This window comes from Ciconia boyciana, chromosome 21, assembly GCF_034638445.1.
Source record: "Ciconia boyciana chromosome 21, ASM3463844v1, whole genome shotgun sequence".
NCBI classification, from domain to species: Eukaryota; Metazoa; Chordata; class Aves; order Ciconiiformes; family Ciconiidae; genus Ciconia; species Ciconia boyciana.
The window spans coordinates 1,967,993-1,985,926 of NC_132954.1; the positions used below are offsets into that span (position 1 = coordinate 1,967,993).

Here is a 17,934-nt window from a genome sequence, read left to right on the forward strand (position 1 = left end):
CCTGCCAAAGGGGCACCCAGCGCTGCGTGGGGCTCAGCACCCTCTGCACTGCCATCCCAGTGCGGTGCCAGCCCGTCCCCCCAGGACCCACCGCCCTTGTCCCCCCGGTGCAGCTGAAACCATCAGATCTTGCTGCATCCCAAACCAGCACCTGGGCCCACCGGAGATGGGCTCCGGCACCGCCAGCCCGGAGGCAGCCCCCGTCCTGCCCAGGGTCCCCCAGGATGCTCCCAGGCATCCACCTCGTAGCACCCAGCTCCGTCCCCCCACCGACACTGTGCCGGTTGTGGTGCCCATCACCCTGATAACCGACTTCTCTCTGCCCGCTTTTGTTTCGCAGCTCTTTGGCTTCGTCTACGCCTGCTACGTCAGCAAAGTGTTCCTGGAGGAAGAAGACAGCTGTAAGTGCTTTTGCTATCAGTCAAGGGGGGGGAGAGCCGCGGAACTGCAAAATGGCCTCGGCTAACGCCGGCCAGCGCCCTGCCGGGGCGGCAGCTCCTGGCCGGGGATGGGGGAGCAACGCCTGGGTCACAGGCAGCGGAGGGGATCCCTTTAGTTGGGTTTTTTACCCCATGTTTCCATCCCCGATGAGGCAGATGTGCTGGGGCGTGATGTGCCACCCCATGCCGCCAGCGGTCTCCCCTGCCCGCCTCGGGGAGGGTGCTGCACCCTGGCCAGGGCTGGGAGAGGAGGGGGACGGGGACACCGAGCCCTGAGCTGCCGCGTCTCCCGTGGGACTGCAGCGCTCACAGCCTTCGGGTGCAGGAACGGGACCGGTTTCATCCAAGGCGTGGGGTCGGGCTTCGTCCCCCCACCAGCCCGCAAAGAGGCTGAGATGGTTCCCAGTCCCTGGTCCCTGGTCCCCACACCAGCATCACGGCACCGAGTCCAGCTCCCGTTGATGTCAGGATGCTCATCCCCTCAGGGGTGGATTTGGGGCTGGCATCGCTCTCGCTGCTCCCCGCTGACCCGAATTCAGAGCCTCTCCTCCGGGACAGAGCATCTCCCCCGGGTCCCTGGTCTGGCGTGGCAGTGGGCAGAATCACCCTTGCTGTAAAAAGCCCCCTCCAAGCCCCGATAAATTCACAGTGAATGCTCCTCCTGGTGCGGATCCGGCCCCGCGGGGGCTGCAGGAGAGCCGTCCTCCCTGCTCGCGTCTCCCGGAGCCAGCCATCGCCTGCCTCGCCCTTTCAGCAGCCACCTGGGGCTTGGGGACCATGAAATGGGAAAGATTATGTCCCCCAGCCAGCATCCCCACGGACAGCGGGGTGGCAGAGCCCTCCTCCCCTCCTCGAGGTTTTTCACTCCAAAGTAGGGGGAAAACCAGCAATTTAAGCAAAGTCACAGGCTAATTTTTATACAACCTATATTATGCTTGCCGATCTGACAACGATCCCTGCAAACACCCCTGCAGAAGCACTGAGCACCCCAGCCCCAATTAACCAGGCGGTTAAGGCTGTAGCCATCCAACCGCATTAAATGCTCATCTGCCATTAATTAATTCACGCCAGCTGGCAGCTCCTGGCAGCCGACCGCAGGCAGGGATGTGGCAAAAGCCGGCGTGGCAAAAGCCACCCAGATGGGCTCGGCATCGGGCTCCTTCCCTGCAGCATTGGGATCGGCATCCCTGCCAGTGCCACAGACCCACAGATGGTCCCGGTCCAGCCCGGAGGTGCCGGGGTTCAGCATCCTCGTGTCTCCCCCGCTCCGCTGCCGGGAACTGGTGTAGCGGAAAAGGAAAATCTCCGTGTGAAATTGGACACTGCCTGCGGTAATAACTTGCTTCTGTACCCGGGGAGCTGGCAAAAGGGTTTATCTACCACCGCCGGCTTTGAAGCGTGTTTGCATTCAAACAAACTCCCGCATTCAATACACTTTTAATATTAATGCTGCTGGAGCCCAAGATTCAAATGCATCTTTTTTAATGGAATATCTTATTAGATTTGGAAATGGATGGATGGCGTCAAAACTGAGAGCTGGCTGAATATTAAGTCGGGAAGATAAATATGCTGGGAGAACTGGGCTCCCCCCTCGAGCTCGCTGCTGTTTCCCGGACACCCGTGTGCGAATCCACCCGGATCACGGCTCCTTGGGGATTCATATATTTTGGGGGGGAGATGGGTCGTGCTACGGCTCCTGTAACGGCTCGGATACCCCAGCCTGGCTGCGCGTGGTGCCTGTTCCTGGGCTGGCTGAGCAGCCGCTGGTTGTGCCCGTGGGAGGGCTCAGGTCCGGGGGCATGTAGGAGGATCGTGGGAGAAGTTGGGGCACCCCCAGCCACCCATCGCTCCCACTGCATCGAGCCAGAGCGAAGGGCTGGGGTCTGCCGCCGCGATCCCTCCGGCAAGCGCCCGGGGGTTTGTCGGGTGGGTGATGGGCTCTGCCGGCCGGAGGGGGATGAGCCACCGGGCTGGAAATCGCAGCCGTGAAAAGTGATATATTGGTGTCTGCAATTCCCCTAAATGACACGCTTTAAACGAGATGTAATTCCCCCATAATTCTCCTTAAATGCCCACTCTGGAGACAATGATAGGGTAATTTTACCCACTTTGTCCAGCCTGCAACGCAAGGGCTGTTGTGGTGAGGAGAAGAGAGCCCGAGGGATCTCTGCAAGTCAGCCCGGCTCCTTTCCTCCCTTTCTTGCCAGCGCTTTCCCAGGATGCCACTGCGACCCGGGATGCTGCGGTGACCCGGGATGCTGCCGTCACCTGGGGCGTTGCAGCAATTTGGGGTGCTGCTGTGACCCGGCATGCCGCGCTTCCCCAGGACGCTGTGGCGACCTGGGATGCTGCGCTGACCCGGGATGTCGCAGCAACCTGGGACGCTGCCCTTCCCTGCCATGCTGCGCTTTCCCGGGATGCTGCTGGGACCTGGGATGCTGCACGTCCCCAGGACGCTGTGGCGACTGGGATGCTGTGGTGACCCGGGATGCTACTGACACCGGGATGCTGCACTTCTCTGGGATGCTGCTGCAACCCGGGATGCTGCATGACCCACGCGTGCCCTCAGGGCAGGGGGAGGCAGGGAAATCGCCCCACTGCCCTCCCCAGCTCACCTCGCCGCTCTCCCCTCTCTCCCCAGTCGACTTCATCGGTGGGTTTGACTCCTACGGCTACCAGGCGCCACAGAAGACGTCACACCTACAGCTCCAGCCGCTCTACACGTGAGTCACGCCGGGCGGGAAGAGCCTTGGGGATGCTCAGGGATGCTCAGGGATGCAGGAGCCCCTCCAAGGTGCCTCATCACACCGTCGTAACCCCAAAGATTTGGGTCTGCAAGTCTGCTTGGCCTCAATATAGAGCCCAGAGGCTCCGGCGGGGCTGGGCAGTTTTAGGGGGGATCGTGCCCTTGTTTTGCTTTTTGCTGCGTTTTGGCTGCTGAGCCTCGACACGCCAGGGCTGCCCGGGGGAGCAGCAGCTCTTCAGATAAGTGCAGCTGACTTTTCTTTTCCTCTCCCTTACCCATTAAGCTTAACTAGATAAACACTCAAATGAGATAAGGCTGCAAAATCTAAAGGGATTAGCCTCGTGCGGGCTTTGCCGGGTGCCAAAAATTAATTATATTTTAAGCCTTCTATGCAAATTCAAGGGCACGCCACGCAATTAGAGATGCAAAGAGGGGGCTGTGGCGGAACAAATGCATTTGTGATATTGCTCGGCCCTCCCTGGGCGTTTGGGCACAGACAGCCTCTTGTGTGCCCACCCCAGTGCATGGGTGTGGGTGAGCACCCATGGGCGCTGTGCCCCCCTGCGTCGAGCCCCCAGCCCTCCAGGTGTGAGGGGAGCATGGTGGGATGGGAGCTTCCTGGGATGGGGACGTGGGTGGTGGCACCGGCCTTTCACCACGGTGTCACCCGGGGTGGGAGCAGCGCCAGCACCCGCGTCCTGGGGATTGACGTGGGTGTCCTGCCCTCCCCCAGCCGGGTGCCCACCCTCGGGGGCACCCAGGAGAGCATTGTCCCGGGGACGGGACATGTCCCACGGATGGTGGCCCCCAGGGAATCCCTTCAGACCTGCCTTGGTGGGACGATGCGACGTCAACGTGGCAAAGACGGGCAGTGGGGAAGGCAGGGACCGGGGGAAGCCCTGCCTGACCCCCCCCTGCCTGCAGCCCCCAGCAGCACGGGGGCACGGGGGCTGCTGTCAGTCCAGCGTTACGCGGCGGCTGCAGGATGAGTGCTGAGACCCGCAGCATTTGGGGACATCAGCGGGAATATCAATTTTAGATGGGGGAAATATCAATTTTAGATATACAGGGGACCCAAAAGCTGATGGCAGGGAAACTTGGCATGGGGATACCTCAGCGGGGTGCAGAGGTGCTGGGGAAATCCCTCTCCTCCCTTTCTGGGCGATGTTTAACCCAGCCCTGTATCCTCTGCAAAACCCAGCCCCCCTCCGGGGCTCCCCTGGCTGCCCAGGACCTGTTTCGGGGGGACGGCGGGGTTGGGGGTTGCACGGTTCAGGGGTGGGCTGTGCACCCACCCGGGTACCGGAGCATCCCGTCCCGAGATGACGCTGGGGATGGTGCTGCCTGGCTCCTCAGCGTGGATCGAGCCTCCGGCCTCGCTCCCTGCCTGCTGCAACCCCGTGGGCAAGCCCCAGGGCCCCTCGCAGGCAGCGTGTGCTGGGGGCTGCCAGCTCCCGCCCTGCCTGCAGGGCTGGCTCGGGCAGCGCTCCTTGTAATTAGATTGCTTCCTAATTAATCAAGCTCACGGGCCACCCACATCCTCGTGGCCTTTCTGCAGGCAGAGCCCGGGAGGGGTCACAACTGGGACCCTGCCACCGTGCTGCCAGCTCCCCCCGGCCCGCAGCGCCCTCCGTCCTGCCCCAGCAGCTCATTAATAACCCACCACCTAATTAATGCAGCTATAATTTATATCAAGGCGCCTCCATCACCCTGACAGCGGTGGCAGGTCGGGCTCATGGACTCCAAAAAAGCCCGTGCCAGGGGACGCACGCCGTCCCCGAGGTGGGAGACGCCGGGTCGCACCGTGGTGGCACGGTGACACCCGGGGGGACCCGAGGGGGTGCGGGGACAGCAGTGACCCCACCCGGGGGAGGACATGGGGGGGGGGGGGGTCTCGCTGCCACCTGTCACCCGTGAGAGATGTCCAAGGTGCTGTCCCGCCTCGGTGGAGCAGATCCGGCCACTCGTGTCCCCAGGGGACAGTCGGGCAGGAGGGACGCGGGGCTGCCGTCCTGGCCTGAGAAATTAAAGCTTATTCTGCAGTTAGCAATTAGGTGTAATTGGGTTACCGGCGGGCGCGGGGAGGGTTTCCACCCAGCGGAAGGAGGAGGATGTGCCATGCCAGCATCTGCTCCTCGTCCCCTTGGGTCCCTCCTGCCCGGCCAGGGTGGCACTGGGTCCCCACCCGTGTCGTGTCCCCCCCGCCCAGGACGAGGGCTCTCGCCTCCGGAACCCCTCCTGTAGCACATCGGGAGGGGGGGAAGGGCAGGTTGGGAGCTGGTAGCTGAGACCTGAGCAGTTGTGACAGGGGTGTGTGGGAGCGGGGTCTGCAGGGGTCCCCCTGCACGGCCCTGGGGGACAGGGGGGCTGTTCCCGTTCCTGGTGTGGGGGGCCGTGTGCTGGCCCTGCGCTGCGGCCGCGTGCCCTCTGTCTGTGCCGCTGCCCGCCACGGGCACGTGCCAGCCTCCGGCCTCCCGCCGCACCGGCTCGCCCCACGCCTTTGAAACGTGCACGTGTACACGTGAGGATGCACAGCAATGCCCGTGCGTGCACACGCGTGCACACACAGACCTGCCTGCGCGCACACTCCTGTGCAGACACGCTCTCACACGCCTGCACACACTCGTGCACCCACCTGCACGCACAGGCACGCACGTGTACACTTGTACCCGCCTGCACACGCCTGCGCAGACCTGCACACGCCTGCACACGCCTGCACACGCCTGCACACACCTGCACACACCTGCACACGCCTGCACACACGTGCACATACCTGCACACACCTGCACACGCCTGCACATGCTTGCACACACATGCACATGCCTGCAAACGCCTGCACACACCTGCAAAGACCTGCACAGACTTGCACAGACCTGCAGACCCCTGCACACACCCGCACACACCCGCACACACATGCACAGACCTGCACACGCCTGCACAGACCTGCACAGACCTGCACACGCCTGCACACGCCTGCACACGCGCCCAGGGAGCAGCCGGCCTGCAGGCGTGCGCAGCGTCCCCCAGCCCCGGTGCTCGCCAGCTGCTGCCCAAGGGGACCCTGCCGGGAGAGGGGGCTGGCAGCACGCTGGGGGACAGGCAGCCTGTGCCCCCCTGTGCTCAGGGGTCCTGGGCCCCTCCGTGGCCCCTCCGTGGCCCCTCGGTGCCTGCAAGCAGCCAGGGACAGGTGAGCGGAGCAGCCTCGATGGCAGTCCCTGTGTCACCATGGGGGGACATCAACCCATTGGGGCTTCCCAGCCTGGCCCCACTTGCTCTCTTACATTTTGGGGGTGAAATGAGGGCGATGGCCATGCGAGAGACACCCTGGGTCACCCCGGCAGGTCCCTGTCCCCCGGGATGGGCAGTCGGCGGCTGCCCGTGGCCATGACTCCTTGTCCCCTCACTCCGTGCAGTGCAGGGACACGGGGACACGTGGCGGGGACGACTCCCCGGCACCCGGTCTCACCCCTAACGCCTCCTCTCCCCTTCTCTCCCCAGATCCGGGTAACCTCCTCCTGCCCTGGATCCGGCCCCGGCCCAGTGTGGGAGCCAGAGGCGACGGGACCCCCCTAGAGCGAACTGTCCCACACCCGATGACACGACCCCCGGCGAGGCGGGGGGACAACGTCGAGCCGCCCAGTCCCCTCCTGCCTCCCCACGCCCCGCAAGACCCCTGAAAACGGAGCCGGGAGCTGCACGTCCATCCCAGCCTGGATGCCTCCGAGTCCAAACCACCCACCCACGGCAGGATCGGGGGGGCTGGATACGGGGGAACCCCCAAGCTGTGCTGCTCCTCCGGGCTCCCACACCCTCCCCAGGACAGGGACATGGGGACACGCGGGGAGGTGGCATCGCTCGCCGGACACTGTTTTATTCTCTTTCTCCCAGCCTGGTTTGTCCCTGGAGCAGCGGGGCCCTTCCCGGCGTGCCGGGGGGGGCTGGAGCAGGACTGGGGCGAAAACCAGCCGGTTTGGAGCAAACTGGGACTGGGGGAGGGGGATAAACCCCGCTTTGGGGACAGCAGGGCACAGAGAGCAGCTTCGTTCTCCGTGGGGTTGGGACGACTTCCTGAAACGCCGGGTTTCGGAGTCGGGCTGGCCCCAAAAATGGGGTTTTTGCTCCCAGAAGGAATTTTCCAGCCCCCCTGGCTGGAGGAAGCAGCGTGGAAGGGGCTGGGATGCTCCCCTCGGCCCAAGGAGCTGGATCCGGCCGTCAGCATCTTGCCTCAACCCCCCCTAGACCTGGGGATGGGGGGGGGGGCAGAGCACCCCAAAATCCCCCCCCAAGCTCCCCCATCCCCGCCGCATGTCGGGGGGCTCTTGCTCAAATTTGGCAATACTGACGCTGCTTTCGCCACAGCCCCTTTCCGGCTGTTTTAACGAATCTAATGAATGTTTTGGGTTGGTTTTTTTTTTAATTATTGGGTTGTTTTTTTTTAATTTAAAGTGCCTGAGTAGACTCTGGCTGAGCACAACCCCCTGCGCTGGGCCCCCCCAAGGCCGACACCGTGCCTTCAGCAACGCTCTGCCCACCCCGGGGCTGCCCCGGTGCCCCCCAGCCCCTCGCCCAGGGCTGTGGGGAGGCAGCTCGGTGCCTCTCCGACCCCCCAGGCCCCTCCATCCATTGGGGGTCTCGGCGGCAAATCCATCCATCAGGTTCAGCGGCAGAAGAGGGGCGATGTCGGCACGTGGGGAATGACTGGGGGGGGAGTGTGCAAGGTCCGTTGGGCAGCGATCGCTTTGCAAAATGAAGACGAGCTGGGAATTAAACGCCTTGGAAGAAGCTGGAAGGAAAAAAGTAGTTTCACAAAGCGTCCCAGCTCCTCCCGAGCTCCTTGTTCTCCTTTTTTTCCTGGAGGTGGGATGTGGTTTCTCCTGGATCTGGCCCCAAGCCCACCCTCTGCGTCTGGGAGCAGGGTGCGGGGCCTCCCAGCCGTTTTTCCTCCAGTCCTGGGGTTATTTGGGGATTTTTTTTGCACCCTGGAGTGATTTTTTTTGTCCTTCCCAACAAGCAGCCATGAAGTGCCAACGACCGAAGCTGCCCGAGCCCAAACCCTGGGCAGGGGATGGGCTGCATCCCCCCGCCAGCCCCTCCACCGCCTCCAGCCAAGCTGTGAACTTTACAGGCAATAATTTTTCCACTCTTCCCCCCTCTTTTTTCCAAGGAAAATCGTGTTTTTCAAGCAACGGATGCCCCCCGTCCCCCAAAACACATCCTCAGCCCCAAGCACTGCCCAGCCGCGGGGACAGCAGCATCTCCGGGGTTTATTTTCCTCTCCAGGACCAAGGATGCTTTTGCTGACTCACTGTGGGATGGGATGGGATGGGATGGGACGGGATGGGATGGGACGGGATGGGATGGGATGGGACGGGCAGACGCCCACCTGCTCAAAGCCCTTCTCAAACCCAGCAAGAAGCAGAAGGAAAAGCTTGCCGTCATTTAAAACTCATCGGAAAGACCTTCCCTCCCTCCTGAGCTCGGCAGGAGCCAGGCACCGGCCCTCCGTGACCTTTCTTTTTTTCTTTTCCGTTGGCTTGTTTTTATATAAGACTGTATTTGTAACGTGAACCGAGGATTTCTTTTCTATTCTGTAATTATAAAAGTCGAAGGAAAGTTTCATCCGATGGCTGTTCTGGTTTTGGGGCATTTCCCTTGTGCAGTTGAATCAATTAAAAAGTGGTGGGGTTTTTATTTTGCCTTTTTTTTCCCCTTTTTTAATGCTGCCAGCTCACTCCCGTGGGCTCTGCATCACCCAGCTGTGTGCTGCCTTGTATCCCAGCTCTTCGTTTTAACGATGCCTGGGTGAGGCTCTGCCTCCTCCCTCGCTGCCCGCACAGGTAATTTCCTCTCTGGTCGTAAAATAACAGAAAAAAATTTTAAAAAAGCAAAAATGCAGAAAAGCAGCATCCTCCGGGCTGGGGGTAGGTACCGCCCGCCGTGCGATGGGGGCTGCATCGGTGGCCGGCGCATCCCATCCCTGTGCACGGGGGCAGCCGGGGGGTCTGCAGCCTCCTTTCCCCTAAGAGAAACATTAATAAACCCCCAAAGAAATGTTAATAAGCCCCCAAGAAAAATATTAAGACCCCCCCCCCGGGGTGTTTTTTCAGGTTGAGCTCCTGAAATAAAGTTTTCCAGCCCTGCAAGGAGCGAGGGTAGGGATTCCCTGGCTGGAGACGCCGGGTTGCAGCCACAGCCCCATGGGAAAAGTTTCCTTTTCTCCCCAAATATTCCTATTTTCCATCACCAAAGCAGCAATTTTAATTTAGTTCAATGCCACCCCTTCGGGGTGATGCTTGGTTCACACGTGGTGTCATTCGAAGTATCCAAAGCCATTTCACTTGCTCTGTTTTTAATGATTCCAAAGGAGAGGCGGTCGCCTCCTGCTCCCATCCTCTGCCGTCGGTTTTTCTCCCCTTTGCTGTCTTTTCCAGCTCAATGGGAGAAGGAAGGGGGCGATGACATTGAATTAAATCTTATTTTTCAAATCAAAATGGAAATGTGGTGAGGCCGGGGCAGCAAATATGGTGTCTTCAGTGACATTGGGGACCAGAGCAGCCGGATGCTCCTTCCCCCCTGGGCTGAGCTCCCCGTGATGCTTCCTCTCAGCAAATCCCTGCCATGGCATTCTGTCACCGGCTTTTTGGGACACAGTGCCCAACTTGACATGTTCCCCCTTGGTCCCGAATCTCTGGCCCCACGGGAAGTGAGCCTTCATCCCCGTAAGGGTCCTCCTGTCCCCAGCCGGGAGCTGGTGTGGGGACAGGCTGGAGTGTGGCACTGCTGTCCCCGGCAGCCCTGGGTGTCCCTGGGCCAGGGTTGGTGGCCCTGAGCGGATGTCACCGGGTCACCCGCAGGTCCCGCTGGCTCAGCTCTGCTGCGGGACCCCATCCCGGGGGGCTGGTTTTTAAGAGAAAAGACTAAAAGCAGGTTTCCAGACCTAAACCCCATGGATTTTAGGGGGGTGTCCAGGGATGGAGGAGCCACAGGGTTTGCCCTGGCCATGGGAACAGTGGGGTGTCCCAGCACCCTGGGGACAGGTGGGTGTTGCCCCAAAGCAGTGGGTGCGAGGGGTGAAGGTGGCTCCCACTGGGGCACGGGGGTTTCCCTGAGCGTGGGGGGAGCCGAGCAGCCCCTGGCCTCAAATGAGTCCCCAGGGAAGGGACCCAAAAGACCCCCTGGTGTCGGTGCAGCCACCAGGGCGGGTGGGGACAGCACTGCCACCGCCTCTGTGGGTAACGACGTGTGTCTGGGTGAAGCCTGATCCAACAAGAGCAATCTCATGCCCTGTAGGTACCAAGGAAGGGGGAGGATTTTTTTTTTTGGGGGGGTGAGCAGGGATGGAGGCCTGTTTCTATGACAACAGTGAGGCCAATTGGACCCCGTGCCCACAGACCAGGGAAGAAGTGGGTCAGCATCCCCATGGTCCCGCTGGAGCATCCCATGGCCGCGCTGCCGGAGCTTCCCATGGACGTGCTGCCAGGCCATTGGTGGCCATGCTGCTGCAGCATCCCATGGGCACGCTGGTGGAGCATCCCATGGGCCCGCTGCCAGAGCATCCCACAGTTGCGCTGCTGGAGCATCCATGGCCACGCTGCCGGAGCATCTCACAGACGCGGTGCTTGAGCATCCCACGGCCGTGCTGCCGGAGCATCCTGCAGCCACGCTGCCAGAGCATCCCATGGCAGTGCTGACGGAGCATCCACGGCTGTGCTGCTGGAGCATTCCGCAGCCACGCTGCCCGAGCATCCTGTGGTCGTGCTGCCTGAGCATCCCACAGCCATGCTGCTGGAGCATCCTGCCACACTCCTCCTCCCCAGCTGGGGAGGAAGGAGGAAACCTGTTTGCCTGCCCACACCCATCGATCTACCTCTTGCAAAACAACCTCCTGCTGCCCAGCCCCATCCCAGCTCTGGCAGCCTGCCCGGGCATGCCAGGAAACCCGCCAGCAGTAAGAGTGCTCCAGCCTTCAGCCTCGCCATGCCCGTGTTCTGCCTTCTCCATCTTGGAGAGGGCCGGTAAGGGAGGTAAGCACCAAACTGGAGGCTGAAATAGGGTTCTTAAAGTGTTTTTCAGTTAAAACCTTTAGTTTTGGGAGGCATCTTGCAGTTTATTGCACGGTGTTTGTGGTCATAAAATTCGTTGTCCTTTACCTGACACGGATCAGGTCCCTTTGGAGGCGGCTGCTGCAGCAGAAGGTGGTTGTGGGGCTGGGAGACGTCACCCAGGTGAGGGAAATAAAACCCCATCGTGCGCACATGTTGGCTGGATAATGATTGCCATGGGAATTAGTTCAGAAACGGGTCTGGAACACGCATTGGGGGGTTTTTTCTGTGGGTGCTGCCGTGGCACGGCTGGTGAGCTGCCTCCCAGCAGGGATCTGGGCATACTGGGAAGGTGGCACTGGTGGGACTGGGAAACACAGGGGATGGCTCTGGGAGCCTTGCCGGGGGGGATTTTATTGCTGTTACTAAACCGACCCTGAGTCAGAGCAAGGCGATAGCTCCCCGCAGCCCTGGGCTCACCTCAGCGCTGGGATGAGGTTATTTCTAGCAGCCCCTCCAAAAGCCACGGCCACCGTCACCCTCCTGCAGCCACCATGAGGGAGATGCTTCCCGGCTCCAAAACATCCCCGCCACACAGAAGAAATAAAAATACTTGGGAAGCTGTTTTAAAAGCAAAAAACCACCCTGGCTGGGGGCAGTGCCTTATTTCTGGGCATCCCCAACTGGGACGTGGGATGTGGGTGCTCCTGGGTGCAGCTGAAGCCACCCCACGCACCACGGGGCTGCAGACGGGCTCAGCACCGCTCCAAAGCATGTCTCCTCCAGAAATCCTTCCTCCAGCTCCGGGGCGAGGAAGCTGACGGGTTTTGCTGGTCCAGCCTGGGGTCATATACTTAAAATTTGAATAGTTAGTTAGTTAGTTATTTTTAAATAACATTTATTTACTTTTAAAACTTATTTACTTATTTACAAGTAAATATATTAATTTATTTACTTATTTATTATAGTAAATAAAAATAGTTTATTTATTATAAGCAAATATTTAATTATTTATAACGAAATAAATTAGTAAGTAAATAAATAAATAAGTTCAAAAAGTAAATAAATAAGCAGAAGGGAAAGCATGAAACTACATCCATAGACAAAGGACAAAACTGTACTGGGGGGTTTCAGGAGTTATAACAACTCAGATTTTAAAGTCTTATAATAGAGGAGCTTTTTTAAACTAAATCACCAGCCTGCAAAAGCCTGTTTTAAAAGCTTTTCCCAACCTGAGTGCTGGGAAAACACGTTTCGGAGGCGGCTTTGTGCTGTTGGCTCAGGGCTTGTGGCCAGCGGGACGTCCCAGGAGGACGGGAGGGCTGAGATTTGCTTCGCAGGTAATAAATCCCCTGGGTTTGGGGCTGGAAATTTGGAGGACGGTCCATGTGTCTCCCCCTGAGGCAAAGCCAACAGCATCCCGGCCCTCGCCACATGGAGACAGATAGGAAAAATTCAGGATATAGAGGAAACCCAACCATCCGCTTCCCGGCGTTTCCCTCCTCTCCATTTCCTTTCCACCCCTTTTCCCACAGGCATTCCCCTCCAGATTTCTATTTGCAAATTTAGAGCCGCATTGTCCAAGCGGGATCATTTCAAAATGGCAAAGCCAGCTCAGGACCAGCTGCTGAAAACCAAACTGTGAATTTTTTGGGGGTGTCACCGCTCCTTGTCCCTGCAACCTGAGCAGCATCTCCCACGCCCGAGCCGTATCCCACCAGTGGTACCGGCATCACCGGGTGGCTCCCAGGAAATCCAGCCCGCCGCAGCGGTTATGGCTGCTGGTCGCCAGCTGAACCTGGGTGCCATGCACGCATCCCAGGGTCCTCGGGCAAGGCTGGGTGCCGGCGTGGACCCGTCGGAGGCGATGAAGGCAGTCGATAACCCGACCTTTAATTCACATCCCAGCATGACTCATGGGGAGAGCGAACAGCAACGCCTTGGTTGGGAGCATCACCGCATCTACTCTGTTATTTGGGCATGTTACATTCTCAAATCCCTTATTTATCTTGGGAAATGGATATTAAAATATCTCCTGCCTTTCTGCCTTCCCCAGGAAAGCCTCACTCCTTTCTCCTCCCGGTTTGCAGCTGGTGCATCCTTTGCCGAGTGGGAGGACGCTCAGCACGTGAGCGGGTCCCTTTCCCGCAGGTCCCCGCAGATGAAGGGTTCATCACCCCCTTCAGCTTCCTACGGTTTTACAGCCATAATCTGATTTTCAGAGCAGCAGGGAAAATTCTTCAAAATAAAAATGATATGAATGATCACCCGCGTGGCCGGGGCCGTCCCTGATATGAGCTGTCGCCCCTCCTGCTCCCACCCCAGTCTGAAGCTGGGACACGGGGGCAGCATCCCCAGCAGCGATGCTCTCGCTGCCTCAAAAACTATCAGGGCACCCCAAATTTAAAAAGCCTGTGTGTGTGGGCATTGCACCCCTACCCACAGCCATGGGGGGGGCTTGGGGGGACTCTGCTTTACATCCTGGGCCAGGCCGGTCTCTCCTTACAGCCACTGTCCCCTGCCTGGCCACGGCTGAGATGTAATTACAGAGTCCAAGCATCTCTTGCCGCTATCATGTGAAGAAACCCTGTGTCGCCGTAAACAGGAAGGGCAGGAATAAAAACGAGTTGATTTTCTTCCATCCCAACCCGAGCAAAGAAATGGCTGAGGAGCAACAAAGGATTAATTTACCCCGCGCAGAAACGCCAGCTCCTTCCCGCAGCCGCAGGACCCCGGCGAATCACAGATGTTAAGGAGTAAAAAAGCCGCTTTCACAACCTCAAACAAAGGCATAGAGACGCTTTTCAGGGACTTGAGGAGATCTGTAGATCCGGCTGCCGTGGTCCTAGGTGTGCTGAGTTAAATAGGTCTGGTTCCAGGGAAATGGGAGCGGGAGCAGGAGCGAGGCCAGTAGGATGCAGTGGGTGAATGGGAACAATGTTTTTGTGCTTGGAGGGAAGCTCACTGCTTGCTTTTGGTGGTAAATTGATTAAGAAACATATCCTGGGCCTTATTTTTCCTCCTTTGATTCCTTAGCAGGGATCGATGGTTCTCCAGCAGTCGCTGCCAGGTGGAAGATGCAGTGGCATCCCCAAGGGACACCCTCCTCCTGGCATCACGGTGCCCAGCAGACCTGTGCCATGGTATGGGTGCAAGACCCCCGAAATCCCCGGCCCCACATCCCTAAAAAGATGCTCTTCTCAGTGCTCCCATCACCTCCAGTCCCAGATGGTGTTCACCCAGACGAACGTCGGATGGATGCGATGGCTGCCTTGGTGGGAGTTCTTGGGCTTTCTCTGCCGGCTGTAGTGCATCTGCGGGCATATGCACAATTTTTGGCTCAGGATGCACAACACATGGCTCATCCTGGGCAGAGACTAAAGCGCATGTGAGTTCCCTGCAGGCTGCCTGCTTGCACAGGGAGCTGGCTTCTCCTGAAAGATGCTGCACATATATATATAGTATATATATCTATATGGGCCACTGGCCCCGTCACTCCCCAGGAGAGTGGCTAAGATGCCTTAGCAACATCATGCTCCAGTCCTGCAACAGTCAGCTCCAAATCTTTCAGCTCCAGAGCATCAAGAAGGGTTCAAAGATGGGCTGGAGCATGCCTGGGAGCCAGCGCTGGAGCTGAAAACACGTGGGGGAAAGCCAAGGCACAGTGGGGCAGCGAGGGTGGAGTTTGCACGGGATTTGGTGCCAGGACTCCTGCCAGCAGCATGCCGGTCCCAGTGCTGCGGCGGGCAGGACAGGGGATACGTCCAGGTGCAGGGGGAAGGTGGGAGCCGGCGCGGGCAGCTGGCTGGGCAGGAAAAGCTCCATTTTGTTCTTGCAAGCGGGGCGGGTGCCAGCGGTGTTACACCATTCCCCAAACTTGTCTCCCTGCCCTGTTGCCATGGGACTCCCCATGTTGTTCCTGGCACTGGTGCTTCTTGCTCCGGGCAGTTTGGTTGCGTCTCCGGGGCCTCGTTCATGCACTCGGTGGAGCCGCTTTCCCAAGCTCCCCCTTGCAGACCCCGTTCATCCCTGTGGGCTCCAACCAGAGCTGCACAGCCTTCCGGTGGGTTTTTGCATGTGAAAGCAATGGAGATGCAACCAGCCCGTGCATCACCTCCCATGCAGGGAAAGTGCATGGGAAAGGTCTCGGGGCTGGCGGCTCCAGGGCTGGCAAAAGGACCACAAAGCCTGGGTGTGATCTGGAGTAAAACCACGCAGTTACAGTCAAGATTGGTGCAAGAACAGGCAATAACGGGCAAATGACCACCTGGGGTTGGTTGAACGTGCAGCCAACACTCAGGACCCTCCAAATCAGACGTCTCCAAGGTCTGCAATGCATCATCCCTCCGCGCGTGCAAAGCTCGGCTCCTGCCAACATCCATTGCAGCTTTGCTCAGGCAAATCCTGGTCTGCAAGCAGGCACCCCGAGGAAGGGGCCGTCACTACCCTGAAGCCTGGGGTCACCCACGTTAGGCACCTCTGTTGGGTGCTGCTCCGCTGCCCTCGGCTCCCTCTGGCCTCACAGGAGGAGCAGGGGCAGGTCCAGAGGGTGAATCAGCCCTTCTAAGCATGGGCTCGCTGCCTCCAAATTACACCAAGAGCAATTAGGTTCCTAAGCCAGGTGCCTCCAGGGTATATCTGAGCCTCTGTCTGTGCAATGAAGATCAAACCAGGAGCGCAGGTGAGGAGCTGGGAGCTTGCGGCTGGGAAGCACAGTGCCGGCCCTGCGAGCTCCAGTGCATGGAGGACATGGGAGCTGAGCGCTGCTCAGGCAAGGCACCGGTGGGGTGGGAAACATCATTTCTGGCCCCCCAGCAAACCCCAGGCCTCCGTCCGTGCAAAACGAGCCATGCTGGGAGGTTTGGCTGGCAAAGCTGTCAGTCGCAAATCACTCCCCAGCCAGCTCCCCGCCGTGCAAAGCACCCTTGCCTTCGGGCTGAGCGGTTCGTGGAGCTTTGTGGCACATGGGGACGTGCAAGCAGAGGCAGGAGGCGTCCAGGTCCCTGGGCTGTCACCCCAGGCTGGGCTGGGCTGCAGCAGGCAGGCAGGAGGAGCAGCTGCCTGCATTAGGCAGAGCCACAAGAGCCGCCGGGCTGCCTTCTGCAAGGAGGAAGTCGGAATAAAAGCAGCCTCCACCCAGCACCCAGGCACATCTCAGTGTCCAAATCAAAGGTGTGCAGGGCGTGGAGCTCGGCTTGACAGAAGGTCTCTGTCTGTGCAAGAGGAGGGGAGGAAGGAGGCAGGCAGGGAGCCCTGGGCAGCCCGGGGAGGTGGCAGTGAGCGGGTCTGGGGGGGATGCTGGCAGCAGCGGGGTTTGGAGCTGGGAGCGGAGAGGCTCCACCTTCACCGTTTACCCTTTCTTGCTCAGCAAACCCTCCTGCAGCACCCTGGATTTTAGCAAAATTACTTGGGTTATGAGAGAGAAGACATGCAAAAGCATTTCAAGCATCAGACCTTTGTCCTTCGCATCGCATACTCCTTCCAGCTTGGGCAGGAGGAGTCACGGGGGTCCCACATCCACATCTCCCCCATAGCTCTGCCCCGGCACAGAGCCAGCCCTAACTGGGCCACGGGTGCCATGGGAAAAACCTCGTCTGTGAACCTGTAATTAAAGACTGGATCACAAAGCATGTGCCTAAGGGGGCTGAATTAAGGTTGCGCAGGCAAATGTAATGCTGGTATTTCCTAAATTTGAGCATATGAGTCTGCAGCTGGGATGATGTTTTTCTAAACGTGACAATTTGTTGGGTTGTTGTTTTTTCTTAACTGGGAACATAACAGGAAACGCGTCTTGAACGTGCGGCATGCAGATAGCTGTGCCCTGGGGAGGGCCCCGGGAGGCCACCGCAACGGGCTGGCAGCAGCAGCACGTTGTCACCCTCTCCGGGTGAGGGACAAGAGTGAATTGGACAACTTAAACCCCAAGAAATAATGTCTGGGAAAGCTGGAAGCAAAGGAGAAGTGGAGTTGGGGACTGGGAAAACCTTGTGGCTGACTGACCCCCTGCAAAGTCACCACACATCCCCTTGCTCCTGTTTTAGCATTGCTGCCCTGCAACTCTGCCTCTATACGCAGTCTATACATTTCCAGCAATTATATATATTTTCCTATATATATTGCAATAAATACCTCTGTCTCCAGGTAGAGGATATGCCAGTCTCGATGCTGTGCTCCAGCCCAGCTCGGCTCAGATGTTAGAGAGGCAGGAGAAAGTCAGAGCATCCCTCCCGCTTGTCTTCCAGCGCCGAGGAAGAGTTGATGCAATGCAAACAGGAAACGCAGAGCTGGTAGAAGGAAATCACTCCCCACAAAACGCAGTCAGGCTACGGGACTGCAAGAAGTCATGCGGGCTGAGAAGGTAGCAAGCTTCCAAAGGGCTTAGTCATGTAATTGCCTGTTGAGAAAATCCAGAGTTGATATGTTTAATGATAACAAACGAGATGGAAAGCTTAATCAGCCTCCTGCTTCGGAGCTCTAATGATTAGAAATCAGGATGAGACATGGTGTGGGGGATGATCCCCAAGGGAGCCTCACAAGCGCTCAGCGAGGAGGTGGTGTTGCTCCTACCGGTGACAGCATATGGGGACAATGTGCCACCAGTGGACATCAAATGTCCCTAGGGAGCATTTACCTGCCTCACTGATGGGGCAGCGGTAGTGGAGGGACCGCTGTGCCCCATCCCCTTGCTCCTGGTGGGCGTCTATGC

At 58.8% G+C, this 17,934-nt stretch overlaps 1 protein-coding gene and 1 long non-coding RNA gene across 2 annotated transcripts in view; one reads left to right on the forward strand and one right to left on the reverse strand.

Moving 5' to 3' along the window:
* The window catches only part of NKAIN1 (sodium/potassium transporting ATPase interacting 1), a 40,959-nt gene extending 32,422 nt beyond the window's left edge, over positions 1 to 8,537 (forward strand). The window contains exons 6-8 of the mRNA XM_072885222.1: positions 341 to 401; positions 3,082 to 3,163; positions 6,685 to 8,537. Coding sequence (XP_072741323.1) covers positions 341 to 401; positions 3,082 to 3,163; positions 6,685 to 6,694 — 153 coding nt within the window. The 3' untranslated portion in view covers positions 6,695 to 8,537. The remainder of the gene's footprint in view (positions 1 to 340; positions 402 to 3,081; positions 3,164 to 6,684) is intronic.
* Positions 6,891 to 17,341, reverse strand: LOC140662133 (uncharacterized). The gene is made up of 3 exons (XR_012045984.1): positions 16,683 to 17,341; positions 13,920 to 15,878; positions 6,891 to 12,081 (listed from the first exon to the last, which is right to left on the reverse strand). It is a non-coding gene; the product is annotated as an uncharacterized lncRNA (long non-coding RNA).
* Positions 17,342 to 17,934: the final 593 nt, after the last annotated feature.